A 23,378-nucleotide genomic window follows, 5' to 3' on the forward strand; every position below is an offset into this window, starting at 1 on the left:
AAATATGTCCATGTGAACCTTGAATAGTCATCAACCAACACATATCCATAAAGGTTACCTCCAAAACTCTTAACTTGGGCAGGTCCAAAAAGGTCCATGTGTACTAACTGCAAAACTCTATTTGTTATAACCAAATCTATAGAGGAAAATGGAGTCTTAACCAGTTTGCTTTTCTCACATGAGTCACACAGTCTATCCTTAGTAAACCTCTTATTAGGGAGACCTATAACTAGCTGTTTGCTAACAAGTCTATTCAAATGATCTATATGAATATGCGCTATACGTTTATGCCATAACCAAGTCTCATCTGAATTAGATAACAAGCAACATATAGTACTTGGTAAAGAATTAAAATCTAACATATAAATGTTATTAATTCTGTCACCAACTAGCATTATGTGTTTGTCATCTTTATGCTCAATAATGCAAGATTGTGATGAAAAACTTACTTGAAAACCTTTATCACATAGCTGGCTTATACTCAGCAAGTTGTGTTTTAGTCCTTCAACATATAAGACATTTTTGATTACTGCAGTTGACTCATTGCCTATGTCACCAATTCCAATAATCTTTCCTCTATTGTTGTCACCATATTTGACAAAACCTCCTTCCTTTAATGTCAAGGACAGGAATTTGGATTTGTCTCCTGTCATGTGCTTTGAGCATCCACTATCTAAATACCATGAATGCTTAGTGGATGTCAAGCACACCTGCAACACACAATCAGAATTTTGTTTTAGGTCCCCAATTTAAATTGGGTCCTGGATGGTTAGTGTCAAACATAGATTTCTTTGCTATCCAAACTTGCTTCAATCCTCTATTGGCTAATTTTTTAAATTTGCAATTTGACACAAGATGTCCCTTTCTGCAGCAGAAATGACATTTGCCATCAAAGGATGAATGTTTGTTTGGTTTAGTAAAGATGTCATACATACTCTTAGCAATAGCAGATTTTTGACCATGTTTGACATTTCTGGTTTGCATATAACCAATACCATATCTATTTTTATTTCTTTTAACATGCATATTTGGTGTATATCCTAAACCAGATTTTTCATGAACATGTCTTTGATTGCTAAGTATGACATTCAGTTTATCTTTACTATTAGCAAACTTCAATAAATCAGATTTTAATGATGCAACATTATTCTCAAGTTCAATGCATTTTGCAGATTTGTCATGTGAATCCTTTTTCAGTTGTTCACATAAATTTTCAATTTCTTTATGGTCATTTTTCATTTGTTCAAGCATTTTCTTTGTGCTTAACAACTGTTTTATGCAATTCACATAATCATCATGCAATTCATTGAAAGCTTCTTGTAGCTCATCATAGGTTGGATTAGATTGTGAACTAACCTCATTTTCTGATTCTGAGTCGGTATTTGCCATGAGACACAGATTCACTTCTTCTTCATCCGAAGAGGCAGAGGATTCATCGTTATCATTCCATGCAATATAAGCTTTTCTGGTTTTGGTGACTGGTTCCTTGCCTTTTGGTTTTGTAGCTCTATTCTTGTTCTGCAATTTGTAGCATTCTGACTTTATGTGACCAGTCTTACCACATTCATAACATGTGATAGTCTTGTTGTCACTAGTCTTGGAGCTAGATGGCTTTCTGAATTTGTTGTCTTTCTTCTTCAGAAACTTCTTAAATTTCTTGACAAGCAACCCAATCTCAGGCTCTTCAGTCTCACTGCTTGATTCATCTGAGCAACTTTCTTGTTCAGTTTTTGATTGATGCGTTTGGGCTTTCAAAGACAGTCCTTTCTTTTTCCTGCTTTCTAGTTCTGACTCATCTAGTCGATGCAACTCCATTTCGTGCTCCCTGAGCTTTCCAAATAGTGTTGCAGTGGTCATTTTTGCCAGATCTTTAGATTCAGCGATATCAGTTATTTTGGGCTGCCATTCTCTGGTTAGACACCTCATGATCTTTCCGATCTGCTGTTCATTCTCCACCTGTTTTCCCAAGGCATGAAGGTTGTTTATAACGTGTGTGAATCTCGTTTGTAGATCACTTATAGATTCATCTTTCTTCATGCTGAACAATTCATATTCGTGCATGAGTGTATTTACGCGAGCTCTTTTCACATTTGTGGTTCCTTCATGTGTTTCTTGAAGAATGTCCCACATTTCCTTTGCTGATTTGCAGTTTGATACCCTAAAGAATTCTTCTGCACACAAAGCAGATGTTATAATGTTCTTAGCTTTAGCATTATAACCTACCTTCTTTTTATCGTCCTCAGACCATTCGGCTCTGGACTTGGGGATCATCAAGTCATTTGTTCCTGCGATCTTGGGAATATATGGTCCATTTTCAACAGCGTCAAGAATGTCTACTCCACTGGCTTCCAGAAATATCAGCATCCTGTGCTTCCAGTACATATATGATGTGCCATTGAATGCTGGGGGTTTGGCGAGTGAAGCGCCTTCTCCGAGAAAATCTACTGAGGCCATATTCCTTTTATGAGTTTTACCTCTCGAAAAGTCAAGCTCTGATACCAATTGTGGATTATTATGACCTCGAAATAATCGGAATGTATCAGTTCTTTAAGAAATTAAATCAATTTCATACACACAGCGGAATTAAATTGCGGCATACAAGATTAGCAATTACAATTAGATTTATGAGAGATTAACCAAGATGCATGCGATTCAAATTTCCAGTTTAAACAATATTACCTAACACAGAATATGTTTAACATGCATCTAATATTAATCACACATACAAATATTGCAAGATAGAAAATTAAAGGAGTTAAGGGTTAGAGAAGATTGCACCAAGAATTTATCCTGGTTCAGTTGTCAACGAGACAACCTACATCCAGTCCTGACAATCCAATCGGATTTCAGATTTTCTTCTCCAATAGAAAGAATCGATTACAGATTGTCCAGTTTCATCCCCGAAACCTATCTATCTCTAATGATCTCTTTCCTATTGATCACCCTCTGATCCTTGTAGACACTCAGCAGTCTAACACAGAATCAAAGTACGACTCCTTCTTGTTGAGCTCTCTCACCCAAGAAGGTAGCCACCAGTTTCAAGCTGGCTTTTTCTCTTTCGTTTCTTTTCAAAGTATTATTACAAACTGAATAAAAGAAGAACAAAAAGAAGTCTTCAATCTTGATCAATGTGACTTCTCACGAATCTGGATATTCAAGGATTGTTCATGAGAACATTGTCTTTTCTCTCAAGAATACTTTTTCAGCTCTCTCAACGATTATGGATAATCTTTTTGGCTTTGATCTGAAAAAGCAATATCAGAATTTTAACAATGTGTTCTTAAGAGTTCTTCAGTATTCTGAAGTATATTCAAGATGTTTTTTCAAGTGTTGTTATGTGTTTATGAGAGAATGATTGAAAAGAGTTTATATAGTTTCTGAAAACCAACTAATAAATCGATTTACCAATCGATTCATTAAAGTGATAAAACAGGTCTAATCGATTTGCCAATCGATTACCCTAGAAAATGGATTCTCACTGTGACTTGTCCAATCGATTTGTTTCAATCAGTTTTACTTTGTGATGTGTACAATCGATTTGTCAATCGATTAGCCTGTAAAACAGGTTGCCACTGACTTGTGCAATTTTCATTTCTAATTGTGCCAGTCGATTGCTTAATCGATTATACAATCACAAACAGTTATGTTTCCTTACACCCTTGTTATGAAATCGATTGCCCAATCGATTTACTCAGTCAATATTCAACTTTTGTTGATTTCTTGAGTTCCAAGCAATTTGTCTCAAGTGTGTAGGATTGGATTGTTGTTCCTGAAATCTTGCTCAATTAAAATGTTAGATTTATCATATGATGTATGAACATTGTATGTTTGTTAATTATGTCAAAATTAGGATTCAAAGGACTAAAGTCCAACATACTCTTCAAACATTAGAAATTTAGTTTCTATGAAAGATTTCCAGTTAAAAGATTTGAAGACTCATAATTGCCATGTTCTAATGGAACATTTTCTACCAATAGGTATACGTTTCATTTTATCTGAAAAATCTCAACGAGCTATATCTAAATTATGTTTCTTTTTCAGGAAAATTTGTAGCAAAACGACCGATCTTGAGAAATTACTGACATTATAGAGGGAAATTGTTGTTACTTTGTGTGAGCTTGAAGTGTATTTCCCTCCCTCAATTTTTGATATAATGGTTCACCTTACTACTCTTCTTGTTAAGGAAACAAAATTATGCAAGTCATCATATATGAGATGGATGTATCCAATAGAACCCTATATGAAAATATTCATAGGGTACGTGAAAAGTTGAAGTCGACTACTTGTATTGTTGAACTGTAAAATGTCGAATAAGCTGTTAAATTTTGTATTGAATATCTATCCAATTTTGAATCCATAGGGATTCCCATGTCTCTTCATTCGGGAAGAATAACAGGAGAATGAATAATTGGAAAAAGAGTAATTACTATATGAAGGACATAATGGGAGCATGCACAAATGTATGTTTTGCATAAGGCTGATGAGGTTCAATCGTATGTTACAATACACATGGATCAATTAATGAGTTTGAACCCGAATAGGAATAAAAATTCAATAACACGAGAGCGCAATTGAAGTTTTATAACATGGCTAAAAAATCACATTAACTCACAGTTTGCTATGACCCCACTGATGATTCTTCCTCATATGCATATTTTTCATTGTTTTTAGTCTTAGTTATCTTTTATTCATTAGTTAATTTAAATAGTTATTTGATATATTTTATTAATTTTATTTCTTTGGTTAATGAAATGTTTATGTTTTTTATTTCCTTAATTAAGTAGAGATTTTTCGTAGTTTTACGTTGTTACTTTGTTTTAGTGCAGTGCTGAATTTTGGTGAGAAATCAACATGACCTATATGGAGTGTTGCAGCCATATCTAGAGTTGTAGATGTCCAATGGGAATCAAACCAAGTGCAAATTAAATCTAAGATCAATAGCTACAACTTTCATGAAGACACCAAAACCAAATTCAGATTCAAAAGAGAATAAAAATGCACTAAATATCAGATAAAAGATGTTGTGCGCTTGAAGCACGCCGAACGCGCGCCTAAAGTGCATTTCAGAGCAGAAGACCCGCCGTTGCGCGCCTAAAGCACGCAACGAGCAGCAGAACACATTAAACTTGTTTTGCTCACTTTTTAGGGATCTTTTTGACTATTGGGAAGTTGAGAGACTTGTGCCATATCAGAGAAACTCAAAGACTATCGTTTCTAACACCATTGGAGCAGTTTTACCAAGAATCATTCATGAATATTTCTTGTAATTCTTAGATAATCTCTATCTTTTCTATCTATGTCATGAGTAACTAAACCTTATTTGTTAGGGATGTTTGTAACAAGATGAAACCCTTATTTTTCTGATTTTATTTCTAGTTATATTAATGAGTTTATTGAATTATTTTTCTCATCTATGTGCTTAATACTTTTTATTGCTTGATCAACATTAAAATGTTCTACAATTCGTATTTTGAAACGAAAGTGGACTTTACGTATGCTTGAGATGAGAAATTCATGAATTTGTATTCTAGGGTTAGATGGAGGTCGTGAAACCAATTAAATTAGTTGCAGAGACAATAATTTAAAAAGAGAATTTTGTTACAGTAATGCTTAATTCTAACCTTAAATCCACTAAGGAATTAGGGGTTACTTTAGAATTAAAGGTTCTGTCACTAACACATTAGGGCAAAAATAATAAAGATAATTCAGTAATAATTCAATAAAGGAATTCAGTAACTAGGGTCAAATTAGACATCAAGGTTGGATTCGAAGTGAAACTCATCCCTCACATTTTTCTTATTATAAAGGATCAATTTTATAACTGTTGTTAGTTTTCAATATTATTTCAATCAATTTGGAAACTTTTTGTTCAATTTTAGTAATTAAATATAATTCGATAGTAAAACGTAATCCTTGAGTTCGACACTATGTATTACCGTTTTAATTATCACTTTCAACGATTCAGTACAGTTGCTGAAACGCTATCAAGTTTTTGGCGTCGTTGCCAGAGATTGCTATGTCACTATTAAATTTAATTTATTTTCTTAATTGAAAGATTTTGCTCTGCATAAGAATTTTGCTTTTATTTTATTTTTAATATTGAAAAAAACTAAAAAAAATATGTTTTAAAACTGTTTTATTTCTACTTAATTATTTATCTTTCTTTATTTTAAAACTGTTCATTACTCACAATTTGTTTAACCATGTATGCAAGGCCAGTCCTCAGCTGAACTTTTCTTTGATCCAGAAATCGAAAAAACTGCGAAAGCAAATCAAAAGAGGTTCGAGAAAGGAGACAAAGGGAAAGACAGTTAGTAGTGGAAGAAGAGGATTTGGGAGATTTCTTCATATTTGCGGAAATGGACGATCTACCACCACCTGAACGTACCATCGACGAGTATGGGAATCGAAATAGAAAATGTGCTTGATTGGCTATCCATAACACACCAGCTATAGATAACAAGTTTGAAGTGAGCCCCGCTTTATTATGAGAGTTGAAGGAGATTCATTTTTCTGGTAAACATAACGAAGTCGCTAATAGACACCTCAAAAAGTTCTTTGAATTATGTGATACAGTGAAAGTGGATGGTTGTTCTGAAGAAGGCAAGATATTGATATTATTTCCATTGTCATTGAAAGATGATGCTAAAGAGTGGCTTATCTCCTTTCCTGCCAGTAGTATCACCACGTGGGATGACCTTGAAGATAAGTTCTTAGAACAATATTTTTCCCCAGCTGTGTTCGTTAGAAAGAGGCAACATATTTCCATTTATAAACATAAAGAGGGAGAATCTTTTCGTGATACTTATAGGAGGTTCAAGAGTTTACTAGCAGGATGCCCTAGTCATGCTTATGAAGACACTACTCAAATGCAAATATTTTGTAATGGTTTGAGTCCTAGCACTTGAATTATGTTGGATGTTACATTAGAAGGTTCTTTGAATTACAAGGCCGCATTAGAAGCACGCAAAATTATTGAGATCATGGCATCAAATGAACAAATGATGTTGTATGTTAGAGGTGGTGGGTCAACAAGTGTTATATTGGAATTGAATGTTATGAATGATGGGTTGGCTCCAGGCAGGTTGCTCTCAAAACAGATAGAAGATGTCATCGCCGCTGAGATAAAAAAAAAGGGATGGCAGCTCTAAATATACAACCCTAAGTGGCTCTTGTCAAATTATTGAAACATACTGGTTGTGACTTTTGTGGGGGAGCACATAAAAATGGAGCTTGTGAAGCACTGGATGAGAATGATATAATAGAACTAGAAGAGGTGAATTTTGTGGATAATAACGGGAAGTAGAACAATCTCTGTTCTAGTACGTACAACCCTGGTTGGAGACATCATCCAAATTTTTCTTGGAGAGATCAATAGGGTGGATCTCAGGGTCAACAAAGAGCTCAAGCAAATCAAGCCCCTTCTCGAAAAGCTGCTTGGGAGAATGTTATGGAGAAGTTATTAACAAGCAAGAGTTCTTTCATTGAATAGTCAAGATCCATCCCAAAAAATCACTCTGCATCAATAAAGAATCTAGAGACCCAACTAGGTCAACTTGCTCAACAAATGGCACAAAGAGCGCTTCACAAAATAATGTCAATGTAGTGACAAAGAGGAGTGGCAAGGTAAGTGAACAAGTATCACCTAAAGCTAAACAGAATGGAAGTACTTCAACTTCAACCCACTTAGAGGAAATGGTCACCGCGACATCAGTTGAGGAGCACATCGCTCTTGAAAAGGAGGAAGAACTTGTGGTACAGAAAAGGGAGACACTACCAAAACCAGAAATTCGACTTCCATTTCCTCAAAGATTAAAAAAAGGAAGAAATGGAAAAACAATTCGGTAAATTTCTTGATGTTTTTAAAAATTTACAAATCAACATTCCTTTTGCAGAAGCATTAGAACAGATGCCGACATACGCCAAGTTCATCAAGGAGATTCTGTCAAAGAAAAGAAAAATTGGCGATGAAACAATGATGCTTATCGAAAAGTGTAATGCTATTGGAAATAGAAATTTTGGGAATGCCCTGTGTGATCTTAGGGCTAGTGTAAGTCTTATGCCCCTTTACATATACAAAAGGTTAGACATTGGAAGAGTCAAAGATACGCAACTAATGTTACAGTTTGTGGATTGCTCAATGGAACACCTATATGGAATTGTAGAAGATGTGTTAGTCAAGGTCGATAAGTTCATTTTTCCAGTGGTGTTCGTTGTACTAGGCATGGAGGAGGACAATGGCATTCCTTTGATTTTGGGGAGACCATTCTTAGCAACAGGGTGAGCTATGATTGATGTAGCGGATGACACCTTAACTTTAAAGGTAAATGAAGAAACTGTCACTTTCAATATTCTAAAAGCCATGGAACATTCAAAAGAAAGAGAATGGTGCAATCGAATCAAGATATTAGATGTGATAGTCGACAAATAAATTGATCATCAAGCACCCATTATTCCATTAGAAAGAGTGTTATGCCTATCCCGAGATCCAAAGGTGAAGACATCACAGATTGAACTCAAGTAGTTGCCTCCTCAGTTGATATATGTATTCATGGGTGAAAAAGATAAGAATCCAGCTATCATTAGTGCAAGCTTGTGTTATTTAAAAGAAAAGAAGTTTTTGAGAATTATGTGTAAGCATAAGGGTGCCATCGGTTGGTCCATTGAGGACTTGAAGTGTAACACCCCGTTTTTCAAAGCGAGTATGTATTTTTTTTTTTTAAAAGGAATTAAAATAAAACAGAGAATTAAATCAGGAAATGCCTTTGGATAAATAATTGAGTCATTAAAATTTACAAGCAGCGGAAAAAGTTTCTCAAATACATACATCCAAAGTATTTAAACAACAACCAGAAGATACAAGGAACCCATTCGACTAAGGTGTCGTACTGACAATAATAGTAACAGTACAGTCTTCCGGTTTAAAATAAACGCAACCCCAAAAGAAAGACATCCGTTCCCTCTGTGACAACCTAGTCTGATCATTTTACAAAACAACTAAACACCCTGAGTGATCTCCACGCGCCCCGTGAGATCCTCCTAACGTAGCTGCAGTCAAGCGTTCCCATCTCCATTCCCGTCCGTAGGGTACGAACCGGTAGGACCGTCCTGACTCTCATCTGAGGGCAAAGCCCAGATTTCCACAATAATTGTAAAGGGTCACCAACCAAAAAATAACAGTTAACACATAGCAATTAAGATTTTAAATGCTCAAAATAACCTTTCAACTAAGCATGCACCTTAAAAGGGTTTCCATATGCCAAACATGCATAAACAAGGTTGAGAAATGAAGTTTTTAACAAAACAACATTGTTGTATTCGAATACAGCATCTCTGTATTCGAATACAAGGCTGTTTCAGCATTCAGCAAAAAAAACAGCATGTCTGTATTCGAATACAACAGTCTGTATTCGACTACACAGCAAGTCAGTAGCAAAATGTATTCGAATACAGCAGTCTGTATTCGACTACACAGTAAGTCAGTGGCAAAAACAGCATGTCTGTATTCGAATACAACAGTCTGTATTCGACTACACAGCAAGTCAGTAGCAAAATGTATTCGAATACAGCAGTCTGTATTCGACTACACAGTAAGTCAGTGGCAAAAACAGCATGTCTGTATTCGAATACAACAGTCTGTATTCGACTACACAGCAAGTCAGTAGCAAAATGTATTCGAATACAGCAGTCTGTATTCGACTACACAGTAAGTCAGTGGCAAAAACAGCATGTCTGTATTCGAATACAACAGTCTGTATTCGACTACACAGCAAGTCAGTAGCAAAATGTATTCGAATACAGCAGTCTGTATTCGACTACACAGTAAGTCAGTGGCAAAAACAGCATGTCTGTATTCGAATACAACAGTCTGTATTCGACTACACAGCAAGTCAGTAGCAAAATGTATTCGAATACAGCAGTCTGTATTCGACTACACAGTAAGTCAGTGGCAAAAACAGCATGTCTGTATTCGAATACAACAGTCTGTATTCGACTACACAGCAAGTCAGTAGCAAAATGTATTCGAATACAGCAGTCTGTATTCGACTACACAGTAAGTCAGTGGCAAAAACAGCATGTCTGTATTCGAATACAACAGTCTGTATTCGACTACACAGCAAGTCAGTAGCAAAATGTATTCGAATACAGCAGTCTGTATTCGACTACACAGTAAGTCAGTGGCAAAAACAGCATGTCTGTATTCGAATACAACAGTCTGTATTCGACTACACAGCAAGTCAGTAGCAAAATGTATTCGAATACAGCAGTCTGTATTCGACTACACAGTAAGTCAGTGGCAAAAACAGCATGTCTGTATTCGAATACAACAGTCTGTATTCGACTACACAGCAAGTCAGTAGCAAAATGTATTCGAATACAGCAGTCTGTATTCGACTACACAGTAAGTCAGTGGCAAAAACAGCATGTCTGTATTCGAATACAACAGTCTGTATTCGACTACACAGCAAGTCAGTAGCAAAATGTATTCGAATACAGCAGTCTGTATTCGACTACACAGTAAGTCAGTGGCAAAAACAGCATGTCTGTATTCGAATACAACAGTCTGTATTCGACTACACAGCAAGTCAGTAGCAAAATGTATTCGAATACAGCAGTCTGTATTCGACTACACAGTAAGTCAGTGGCAAAAACAGCATGTCTGTATTCGAATACAACAGTCTGTATTCGACTACACAGCAAGTCAGTAGCAAAATGTATTCGAATACAGCAGTCTGTATTCGACTACACAGTAAGTCAGTGGCAAAAACAGCATGTCTGTATTCGAATACAACAGTCTGTATTCGACTACACAGCAAGTCAGTAGCAAAATGTATTCGAATACAGCAGTCTGTATTCGACTACACAGTAAGTCAGTGGCAAAAACAGCATGTCTGTATTCGAATACAACAGTCTGTATTCGACTACACAGCAAGTCAGTAGCAAAATGTATTCGAATACAGCAGTCTGTATTCGACTACACAGTAAGTCAGTGGCAAAAACAGCATGTCTGTATTCGAATACAACAGTCTGTATTCGACTACACAGCAAGTCAGTAGCAAAATGTATTCGAATACAGCAGTCTGTATTCGACTACACAGTAAGTCAGTGGCAAAAACAGCATGTCTGTATTCGAATACAACAGTCTGTATTCGACTACACAGCAAGTCAGTAGCAAAATGTATTCGAATACAGCAGTCTGTATTCGACTACACAGTAAGTCAGTGGCAAAAACAGCATGTCTGTATTCGAATACAACAGTCTGTATTCGACTACACAGCAAGTCAGTAGCAAAATGTATTCGAATACAGCAGTCTGTATTCGACTACACAGTAAGTCAGTGGCAAAAACAGCATGTCTGTATTCGAATACAACAGTCTGTATTCGACTACACAGCAAGTCAGTAGCAAAATGTATTCGAATACAGCAGTCTGTATTCGACTACACAGTAAGTCAGTGGCAAAAACAGCATGTCTGTATTCGAATACAACAGTCTGTATTCGACTACACAGCAAGTCAGTAGCAAAATGTATTCGAATACAGCAGTCTGTATTCGACTACACAGTAAGTCAGTGGCAAAAACAGCATGTCTGTATTCGAATACAACAGTCTGTATTCGACTACACAGCAAGTCAGTAGCAAAATGTATTCGAATACAGCAGTCTGTATTCGACTACACAGTAAGTCAGTGGCAAAAACAGCATGTCTGTATTCGAATACAACAGTCTGTATTCGACTACACAGCAAGTCAGTAGCAAAATGTATTCGAATACAGCAGTCTGTATTCGACTACACAGTAAGTCAGTGGCAAAAACAGCATGTCTGTATTCGAATACAACAGTCTGTATTCGACTACACAGCAAGTCAGTAGCAAAATGTATTCGAATACAGCAGTCTGTATTCGACTACACAGTAAGTCAGTGGCAAAAACAGCATGTCTGTATTCGAATACAACAGTCTGTATTCGACTACACAGCAAGTCAGTAGCAAAATGTATTCGAATACAGCAGTCTGTATTCGACTACACAGTAAGTCAGTGGCAAAAACAGCATGTCTGTATTCGAATACAACAGTCTGTATTCGACTACACAGCAAGTCAGTAGCAAAATGTATTCGAATACAGCAGTCTGTATTCGACTACACAGTAAGTCAGTGGCAAAAACAGCATGTCTGTATTCGAATACAACAGTCTGTATTCGACTACACAGCAAGTCAGTAGCAAAATGTATTCGAATACAGCAGTCTGTATTCGACTACACAGTAAGTCAGTGGCAAAAACAGCATGTCTGTATTCGAATACAACAGTCTGTATTCGACTACACAGCAAGTCAGTAGCAAAATGTATTCGAATACAGCAGTCTGTATTCGACTACACAGTAAGTCAGTGGCAAAAACAGCATGTCTGTATTCGAATACAACAGTCTGTATTCGACTACACAGCAAGTCAGTAGCAAAATGTATTCGAATACAGCAGTCTGTATTCGACTACACAGTAAGTCAGTGGCAAAAACAGCATGTCTGTATTCGAATACAACAGTCTGTATTCGACTACACAGCAAGTCAGTAGCAAAATGTATTCGAATACAGCAGTCTGTATTCGACTACACAGTAAGTCAGTGGCAAAAACAGCATGTCTGTATTCGAATACAACAGTCTGTATTCGACTACACAGCAAGTCAGTAGCAAAATGTATTCGAATACAGCAGTCTGTATTCGACTACACAGTAAGTCAGTGGCAAAAACAGCATGTCTGTATTCGAATACAACAGTCTGTATTCGACTACACAGCAAGTCAGTAGCAAAATGTATTCGAATACAGCAGTCTGTATTCGACTACACAGTAAGTCAGTGGCAAAAACAGCATGTCTGTATTCGAATACAACAGTCTGTATTCGACTACACAGCAAGTCAGTAGCAAAATGTATTCGAATACAGCAGTCTGTATTCGACTACACAGTAAGTCAGTGGCAAAAACAGCATGTCTGTATTCGAATACAACAGTCTGTATTCGACTACACAGCAAGTCAGTAGCAAAATGTATTCGAATACAGCAGTCTGTATTCGACTACACAGTAAGTCAGTGGCAAAAACAGCATGTCTGTATTCGAATACAACAGTCTGTATTCGACTACACAGCAAGTCAGTAGCAAAATGTATTCGAATACAGCAGTCTGTATTCGACTACACAGTAAGTCAGTGGCAAAAACAGCATGTCTGTATTCGAATACAACAGTCTGTATTCGACTACACAGCAAGTCAGTAGCAAAATGTATTCGAATACAGCAGTCTGTATTCGACTACACAGTAAGTCAGTGGCAAAAACAGCATGTCTGTATTCGAATACAACAGTCTGTATTCGACTACACAGCAAGTCAGTAGCAAAATGTATTCGAATACAGCAGTCTGTATTCGACTACACAGTAAGTCAGTGGCAAAAACAGCATGTCTGTATTCGAATACAACAGTCTGTATTCGACTACACAGCAAGTCAGTAGCAAAATGTATTCGAATACAGCAGTCTGTATTCGACTACACAGTAAGTCAGTGGCAAAAACAGCATGTCTGTATTCGAATACAACAGTCTGTATTCGACTACACAGCAAGTCAGTAGCAAAATGTATTCGAATACAGCAGTCTGTATTCGACTACACAGTAAGTCAGTGGCAAAAACAGCATGTCTGTATTCGAATACAACAGTCTGTATTCGACTACACAGCAAGTCAGTAGCAAAATGTATTCGAATACAGCAGTCTGTATTCGACTACACAGTAAGTCAGTGGCAAAAACAGCATGTCTGTATTCGAATACAACAGTCTGTATTCGACTACACAGCAAGTCAGTAGCAAAATGTATTCGAATACAGCAGTCTGTATTCGACTACACAGTAAGTCAGTGGCAAAAACAGCATGTCTGTATTCGAATACAACAGTCTGTATTCGACTACACAGCAAGTCAGTAGCAAAATGTATTCGAATACAGCAGTCTGTATTCGACTACACAGTAAGTCAGTGGCAAAAACAGCATGTCTGTATTCGAATACAACAGTCTGTATTCGACTACACAGCAAGTCAGTAGCAAAATGTATTCGAATACAGCAGTCTGTATTCGACTACACAGTAAGTCAGTGGCAAAAACAGCATGTCTGTATTCGAATACAACAGTCTGTATTCGACTACACAGCAAGTCAGTAGCAAAATGTATTCGAATACAGCAGTCTGTATTCGACTACACAGTAAGTCAGTGGCAAAAACAGCATGTCTGTATTCGAATACAACAGTCTGTATTCGACTACACAGCAAGTCAGTAGCAAAATGTATTCGAATACAGCAGTCTGTATTCGACTACACAGTAAGTCAGTGGCAAAAACAGCATGTCTGTATTCGAATACAACAGTCTGTATTCGACTACACAGCAAGTCAGTAGCAAAATGTATTCGAATACAGCAGTCTGTATTCGACTACACAGTAAGTCAGTGGCAAAAACAGCATGTCTGTATTCGAATACAACAGTCTGTATTCGACTACACAGCAAGTCAGTAGCAAAATGTATTCGAATACAGCAGTCTGTATTCGACTACACAGTAAGTCAGTGGCAAAAACAGCATGTCTGTATTCGAATACAACAGTCTGTATTCGACTACACAGCAAGTCAGTAGCAAAATGTATTCGAATACAGCAGTCTGTATTCGACTACACAGTAAGTCAGTGGCAAAAACAGCATGTCTGTATTCGAATACAACAGTCTGTATTCGACTACACAGCAAGTCAGTAGCAAAATGTATTCGAATACAGCAGTCTGTATTCGACTACACAGTAAGTCAGTGGCAAAAACAGCATGTCTGTATTCGAATACAACAGTCTGTATTCGACTACACAGCAAGTCAGTAGCAAAATGTATTCGAATACAGCAGTCTGTATTCGACTACACAGTAAGTCAGTGGCAAAAACAGCATGTCTGTATTCGAATACAACAGTCTGTATTCGACTACACAGCAAGTCAGTAGCAAAATGTATTCGAATACAGCAGTCTGTATTCGACTACACAGTAAGTCAGTGGCAAAAACAGCATGTCTGTATTCGAATACAACAGTCTGTATTCGACTACACAGCAAGTCAGTAGCAAAATGTATTCGAATACAGCAGTCTGTATTCGACTACACAGTAAGTCAGTGGCAAAAACAGCATGTCTGTATTCGAATACAACAGTCTGTATTCGACTACACAGCAAGTCAGTAGCAAAATGTATTCGAATACAGCAGTCTGTATTCGACTACACAGTAAGTCAGTGGCAAAAACAGCATGTCTGTATTCGAATACAACAGTCTGTATTCGACTACACAGCAAGTCAGTAGCAAAATGTATTCGAATACAGCAGTCTGTATTCGACTACACAGTAAGTCAGTGGCAAAAACAGCATGTCTGTATTCGAATACAACAGTCTGTATTCGACTACACAGCAAGTCAGTAGCAAAATGTATTCGAATACAGCAGTCTGTATTCGACTACACAGTAAGTCAGTGGCAAAAACAGCATGTCTGTATTCGAATACAACAGTCTGTATTCGACTACACAGCAAGTCAGTAGCAAAATGTATTCGAATACAGCAGTCTGTATTCGACTACACAGTAAGTCAGTGGCAAAAACAGCATGTCTGTATTCGAATACAACAGTCTGTATTCGACTACACAGCAAGTCAGTAGCAAAATGTATTCGAATACAGCAGTCTGTATTCGACTACACAGTAAGTCAGTGGCAAAAACAGCATGTCTGTATTCGAATACAACAGTCTGTATTCGACTACACAGCAAGTCAGTAGCAAAATGTATTCGAATACAGCAGTCTGTATTCGACTACACAGTAAGTCAGTGGCAAAAACAGCATGTCTGTATTCGAATACAACAGTCTGTATTCGACTACACAGCAAGTCAGTAGCAAAATGTATTCGAATACAGCAGTCTGTATTCGACTACACAGTAAGTCAGTGGCAAAAACAGCATGTCTGTATTCGAATACAACAGTCTGTATTCGACTACACAGCAAGTCAGTAGCAAAATGTATTCGAATACAGCAGTCTGTATTCGACTACACAGTAAGTCAGTGGCAAAAACAGCATGTCTGTATTCGAATACAACAGTCTGTATTCGACTACACAGCAAGTCAGTAGCAAAATGTATTCGAATACAGCAGTCTGTATTCGACTACACAGTAAGTCAGTGGCAAAAACAGCATGTCTGTATTCGAATACAACAGTCTGTATTCGACTACACAGCAAGTCAGTAGCAAAATGTATTCGAATACAGCAGTCTGTATTCGACTACACAGTAAGTCAGTGGCAAAAACAGCATGTCTGTATTCGAATACAACAGTCTGTATTCGACTACACAGCAAGTCAGTAGCAAAATGTATTCGAATACAGCAGTCTGTATTCGACTACACAGTAAGTCAGTGGCAAAAACAGCATGTCTGTATTCGAATACAACAGTCTGTATTCGACTACACAGCAAGTCAGTAGCAAAATGTATTCGAATACAGCAGTCTGTATTCGACTACACAGTAAGTCAGTGGCAAAAACAGCATGTCTGTATTCGAATACAACAGTCTGTATTCGACTACACAGCAAGTCAGTAGCAAAATGTATTCGAATACAGCAGTCTGTATTCGACTACACAGTAAGTCAGTGGCAAAAACAGCATGTCTGTATTCGAATACAACAGTCTGTATTCGACTACACAGCAAGTCAGTAGCAAAATGTATTCGAATACAGCAGTCTGTATTCGACTACACAGTAAGTCAGTGGCAAAAACAGCATGTCTGTATTCGAATACAACAGTCTGTATTCGACTACACAGCAAGTCAGTAGCAAAATGTATTCGAATACAGCAGTCTGTATTCGACTACACAGTAAGTCAGTGGCAAAAACAGCATGTCTGTATTCGAATACAACAGTCTGTATTCGACTACACAGCAAGTCAGTAGCAAAATGTATTCGAATACAGCAGTCTGTATTCGACTACACAGTAAGTCAGTGGCAAAAACAGCATGTCTGTATTCGAATACAACAGTCTGTATTCGACTACACAGCAAGTCAGTAGCAAAATGTATTCGAATACAGCAGTCTGTATTCGACTACACAGTAAGTCAGTGGCAAAAACAGCATGTCTGTATTCGAATACAACAGTCTGTATTCGACTACACAGCAAGTCAGTAGCAAAATGTATTCGAATACAGCAGTCTGTATTCGACTACACAGTAAGTCAGTGGCAAAAACAGCATGTCTGTATTCGAATACAACAGTCTGTATTCGACTACACAGCAAGTCAGTAGCAAAATGTATTCGAATACAGCAGTCTGTATTCGACTACACAGTAAGTCAGTGGCAAAAACAGCATGTCTGTATTCGAATACAACAGTCTGTATTCGACTACACAGCAAGTCAGTAGCAAAATGTATTCGAATACAGCAGTCTGTATTCGACTACACAGTAAGTCAGTGGCAAAAACAGCATGTCTGTATTCGAATACAACAGTCTGTATTCGACTACACAGCAAGTCAGTAGCAAAATGTATTCGAATACAGCAGTCTGTATTCGACTACACAGTAAGTCAGTGGCAAAAACAGCATGTCTGTATTCGAATACAACAGTCTGTATTCGACTACACAGCAAGTCAGTAGCAAAATGTATTCGAATACAGCAGTCTGTATTCGACTACACAGTAAGTCAGTGGCAAAAACAGCATGTCTGTATTCGAATACAACAGTCTGTATTCGACTACACAGCAAGTCAGTAGCAAAATGTATTCGAATACAGCAGTCTGTATTCGACTACACAGTAAGTCAGTGGCAAAAACAGCATGTCTGTATTCGAATACAACAGTCTGTATTCGACTACACAGCAAGTCAGTAGCAAAATGTATTCGAATACAGCAGTCTGTATTCGACTACACAGTAAGTCAGTGGCAAAAACAGCATGTCTGTATTCGAATACAACAGTCTGTATTCGACTACACAGCAAGTCAGTAGCAAAATGTATTCGAATACAGCAGTCTGTATTCGACTACACAGTAAGTCAGTGGCAAAAACAGCATGTCTGTATTCGAATACAACAGTCTGTATTCGACTACACAGCAAGTCAGTAGCAAAATGTATTCGAATACAGCAGTCTGTATTCGACTACACAGTAAGTCAGTGGCAAAAACAGCATGTCTGTATTCGAATACAACAGTCTGTATTCGACTACACAGCAAGTCAGTAGCAAAATGTATTCGAATACAGCAGTCTGTATTCGACTACACAGTAAGTCAGTGGCAAAAACAGCATGTCTGTATTCGAATACAACAGTCTGTATTCGACTACACAGCAAGTCAGTAGCAAAATGTATTCGAATACAGCAGTCTGTATTCGACTACACAGTAAGTCAGTGGCAAAAACAGCATGTCTGTATTCGAATACAACAGTCTGTATTCGACTACACAGCAAGTCAGTAGCAAAATGTATTCGAATACAGCAGTCTGTATTCGACTACACAGTAAGTCAGTGGCAAAAACAGCATGTCTGTATTCGAATACAACAGTCTGTATTCGACTACACAGCAAGTCAGTAGCAAAATGTATTCGAATACAGCAGTCTGTATTCGACTACACAGTAAGTCAGTGGCAAAAACAGCATGTCTGTATTCGAATACAACAGTCTGTATTCGACTACACAGCAAGTCAGTAGCAAAATGTATTCGAATACAGCAGTCTGTATTCGACTACACAGTAAGTCAGTGGCAAAAACAGCATGTCTGTATTCGAATACAACAGTCTGTATTCGACTACACAGCAAGTCAGTAGCAAAATGTATTCGAATACAGCAGTCTGTATTCGACTACACAGTAAGTCAGTGGCAAAAACAGCATGTCTGTATTCGAATACAACAGTCTGTATTCGACTACACAGCAAGTCAGTAGCAAAATGTATTCGAATACAGCAGTCTGTATTCGACTACACAGTAAGTCAGTGGCAAAAACAGCATGTCTGTATTCGAATACAACAGTCTGTATTCGACTACACAGCAAGTCAGTAGCAAAATGTATTCGAATACAGCAGTCTGTATTCGACTACACAGTAAGTCAGTGGCAAAAACAGCATGTCTGTATTCGAATACAACAGTCTGTATTCGACTACACAGCAAGTCAGTAGCAAAATGTATTCGAATACAGCAGTCTGTATTCGACTACACAGTAAGTCAGTGGCAAAAACAGCATGTCTGTATTCGAATACAACAGTCTGTATTCGACTACACAGCAAGTCAGTAGCAAAATGTATTCGAATACAGCAGTCTGTATTCGACTACACAGTAAGTCAGTGGCAAAAACAGCATGTCTGTATTCGAATACAACAGTCTGTATTCGACTACACAGCAAGTCAGTAGCAAAATGTATTCGAATACAGCAGTCTGTATTCGACTACACAGTAAGTCAGTGGCAAAAACAGCATGTCTGTATTCGAATACAACAGTCTGTATTCGACTACACAGCAAGTCAGTAGCAAAATGTATTCGAATACAGCAGTCTGTATTCGACTACACAGTAAGTCAGTGGCAAAAACAGCATGTCTGTATTCGAATACAACAGTCTGTATTCGACTACACAGCAAGTCAGTAGCAAAATGTATTCGAATACAGCAGTCTGTATTCGACTACACAGTAAGTCAGTGGCAAAAACAGCATGTCTGTATTCGAATACAACAGTCTGTATTCGACTACACAGCAAGTCAGTAGCAAAATGTATTCGAATACAGCAGTCTGTATTCGACTACACAGTAAGTCAGTGGCAAAAGGTTACTAGTTTTGAAGAAAAGGAACGAAAAAGTAAGCAAAACCAAGAAGGAGAAGAAATGGGTTTTCGCGAGGCACGGGAGGAAGAAGATGGAAAATTGGAATTTTCTTTCCTTCCTTTTTCCTTTCTTTGTTTTTCCTTCCTTTCTATTTCCTTCTTTCCTTTATATAACCTTTTCTTTTCCTTTTCCTTCCTTCTAATTTCCTTTCTTTCTATTCTCTCCAAGCAAACATATATATATATATATATATATTAAACATAACTTAACAAATATCTCAAAATATCTAGATATTTGTTAAATTACCATTTCACCGTAACGCATTAAATTCTCCGTAAAGGATTTACCGCACTTAATTTAAATTTATTTATCGACGAGTAAATCTAAATGGTGTCAAAATAACTTTTTGATCCTATAAACTCCAAAATATTATTAACTTTGGCTAAAAAGCCTCCGAGTCAAAATCCAAAATATATAAAATACATAAAGTGTACTTTAAAATTATGGGTCTTACATGAAGGGAATAAGTTCGACTTTTTGCATGCATAAACTCCTAATGGAGGACAATCACAAACCGGTTGTACAACCCCAAAGAAGATTGAATCTAACAATGAATGAAGTGATTAGGAAAGAAGTGGTAAAGCTCCTAGAAGCTGGTCTTATTTACCCCATCTCAGATAGCTCTTGGATGAGTCCCGTCCAAGTGGTACCAAAAAAAGGGGGAAGAATCATCATCACAAACGAAAAGAACGAGCTAATTCCTACATGAACGGTTATAGAGTGGAGAGTTTGTATTGATTATGAAAGATTTAACAGTGCTACGCGGAAGGATCATTTGCCGCTCCCTTTCATTGACCAGATGCTTGAGTGACTACTTGGACATGAGTATTATTGTTCCCAGATGGCTACTCAGGGTACAATCAGATAGCTGTGGCACCCGAAGATAAAGAGAAAATTGCATTTACATGTCTGTATGAGGTGTTTGCTTATCGACATATGTCGTTTGGGCTGTGTAATGCACTTGCCACTTTTCAAAGGTGCATGATGTCCATATTCTCTAATATGATTGAGAAACATATCGAAGTATTTAAGGACGAATTTTCTGTCTTTCGTTCCTCTTTTGATAATTGTTCTTCTAATATGTCCACCGAATCTCCCACAAGGGGATCGAGGTTGACAAGGCCAAAGTTGAAGTTATTTAAAAATTTCTCCCTCCTACCATCGAAAAAGGAATTAGATGTTTTTTAGGCCATGCATGATTTTATATAAGATTTATCAAAAGACTTTTCAAAAATTTCAAAACAGCTTACAAACCTACTTGTGAAAGACACACCTTTCAAATTCAACGAGGATTGTTGAATGCTTTTAACAATTTGAAAAATAAGTTGATAACTGCCCCTATTATCATTGCACCTGACTGGTCACTAGCTTTTGAAATCATGTGCGATGCTAGTGATAATGCTATCAGGGCAGTCCTGGGGCAAAGAAAGGATAAATTGTTGCATGTAATCTACTACGCTAGTCATGTTTTGAATCAAGCACAACATAATTATGCCACAACTAAAAAATAATTATTAGCTGTAGTTTATGTTTTTGATAAATATCGATCTTATTAATTAGGATCTAAAGTTATTGTTTACAATGATCATGATGCCTTGAGGTATTTGTTTGCTAAGCAGGAATCGAAGCCAAGGCTACTTAGGTGGATTCTATTACTACAAGAGAGATCCGAGAGAAGAAGGGATCATAGAACACTATAGCTGACCACCTATCTCGTTTGAAGAAAGTGGTGGAGAATGATGACACTAGACCGATTCGATACCAATTCGCTGATGAGCACATCTTCAAAATTTCCAAGGCACCTTGGTTTGCTGACTTTGCTAATTTTTAGGTAGGTGAGGCAATTCCATCTAATTTCACCTACCAATAATGAGAGAAGTTTATCCATTATGCCAAATTATATGTATGGGATGAACTATTTCTGTACAAAAGAGGAGTGGATGGGTTGTTGCAAAGGTGTGTGCCCGAGGAGGAGCAAGAAAAGGCATCGTGGCATAACCATGACTCTGATTATGGGGGTCATTTTAGTGGGAATCGAACTGCAGCAAAAGTTCTCCAACCGAGATTATTCTGGCCTTTGTTGTTTAAAGATGCATTCAACTATGTGAAGAAGTGCAATCGATGCCAGCGCACCGGTAACATTTCAAAACGGGATGAGATGCCTCAAAATCCTGTATTAGAAGTATAAGTGTTTGATTTGTGGGGTATTGACTTCATGGGTCCATTCTCATCCTCATATGCAAAAGTTTATATTTTGGTAGCGGTGGATTATGTCTCATAGTGGGTTGAAGCAGTTACTACACCAATCAATGATTCGTGATAGGTCATCACATTTCTCAAGAAGAACATCTTTGCGCGTTTTGTCATGTCTCGAACTTTGATTAGTGAAGAGGGCACTCACTTTCTAAACTGGAAAATGGAATACCTTCTAAGGAAATATAATGTGCTTCATAGGGTGACAACCCCATATCACCCACAAACTAGTGGGCAAGTTGAAGTATTCAACAGGAAGCTTAAGCGAATCCTTGAAAAGACAGTGAATGCTTAAAGAAAAGATTGATCAACGAAACTTGATGATTCACTTTGGGCCTACCGAATAGATTCCAAGACCCCCTTGGTATGTTGTCGTATCAAATTGTGTATGGTAAAGCTTGTCGCATACCTCTTGAACTAGAGCATCGAGTATTTTGGGCGATAAAGTACTTGAATTTCGACTTGGTAAAGGCAGGTGAATCTAGAATCTTTCAGCTTCACGAGTTGGAGGACTTCTGGAATTTTGCAATTGAAAACACCAAGATATATAAAGAAAAAGTCAAGAAAAGGCATGACAAAAAAATTCAGGTTAAGGAGTTCCAAGAAGGAGAACTAGTTCTTCTCTTGAACTCGAGATTAAAGTTGTTTCCAGAAAAAATGAAGTCAAGATGGTCGGGTCCTTTCAAAATAATCAAGGTGTTTCCATACGGTGCAGTGGAGTTAAAGGATACACACTCAAATCGAAGTTTCAAGGTGAATGGAAAAAGGCTCCAACCTTACTTAGGGGAGAGTCAAAACTTCCAATGGAGTCCATTAATCTGATCATCACTTGAATAGTGGAATGTCAAGCTCAAGACATTAAATGAGCGCTTATTGGGAGGCAACCAAAATTCGTATCCTTTTTTGCATTTCATTCTCATTTTAATTCCTTTAGTTTTTTTTTTTTTTCGTTATTAATTCCTACTTGTATTTGTTCTTGATGTTCCGTACGCTCAAGTAACCAAAATGTGTTCAAGGAGTGAAGTTCGTTGTGACAATTAGGCCAATCTGCGCCTCAAGTGCATTTTCCTACACTTAAATGCGCTTGAAGCGTAGGGCACGCCACTGACGCGCACTTCCTATCTAGTTGGGTTATAAAACCATTGCCCCTCAATTTTTCCCCAAACCATTCTCTCCCACAATAGTCAACTAGTACATATATCTCTATTACTTCTCCAAGTCTAGTTTTCAGCTCAACAAAGGTAAGTCTTCC

At 37.4% G+C, this 23,378-nt stretch overlaps 2 protein-coding genes across 2 annotated transcripts; both read left to right on the top strand.

Moving 5' to 3' along the window:
* The first annotated feature begins 21,612 nt into the window (after positions 1-21,612).
* On the top strand, positions 21,613-22,421 carry LOC140919645 (uncharacterized). Its single transcript, XM_073366247.1, has 3 exons — positions 21,613-21,704; positions 21,806-22,055; positions 22,197-22,421. The coding sequence occupies exons 1-3, from the start codon at positions 21,613-21,615 to the stop codon at positions 22,419-22,421; spliced, it is 567 nt and encodes a 188-aa protein (XP_073222348.1).
* Positions 22,422-22,492: 71 nt separating this feature from the next.
* Positions 22,493-22,948, top strand: LOC101496279 (uncharacterized). Its single transcript, XM_004491723.1, has one exon. It carries the CDS (start codon positions 22,493-22,495, stop codon positions 22,946-22,948), a length of 456 nt encoding a protein of 151 aa, XP_004491780.1.
* Positions 22,949-23,378: the final 430 nt, after the last annotated feature.

The sequence above is a fragment of the Cicer arietinum genome, chromosome 3 (genome assembly GCF_000331145.2).
Source record: "Cicer arietinum cultivar CDC Frontier isolate Library 1 chromosome 3, Cicar.CDCFrontier_v2.0, whole genome shotgun sequence".
NCBI lineage: Eukaryota > Viridiplantae > Streptophyta > Magnoliopsida > Fabales > Fabaceae > Cicer > Cicer arietinum.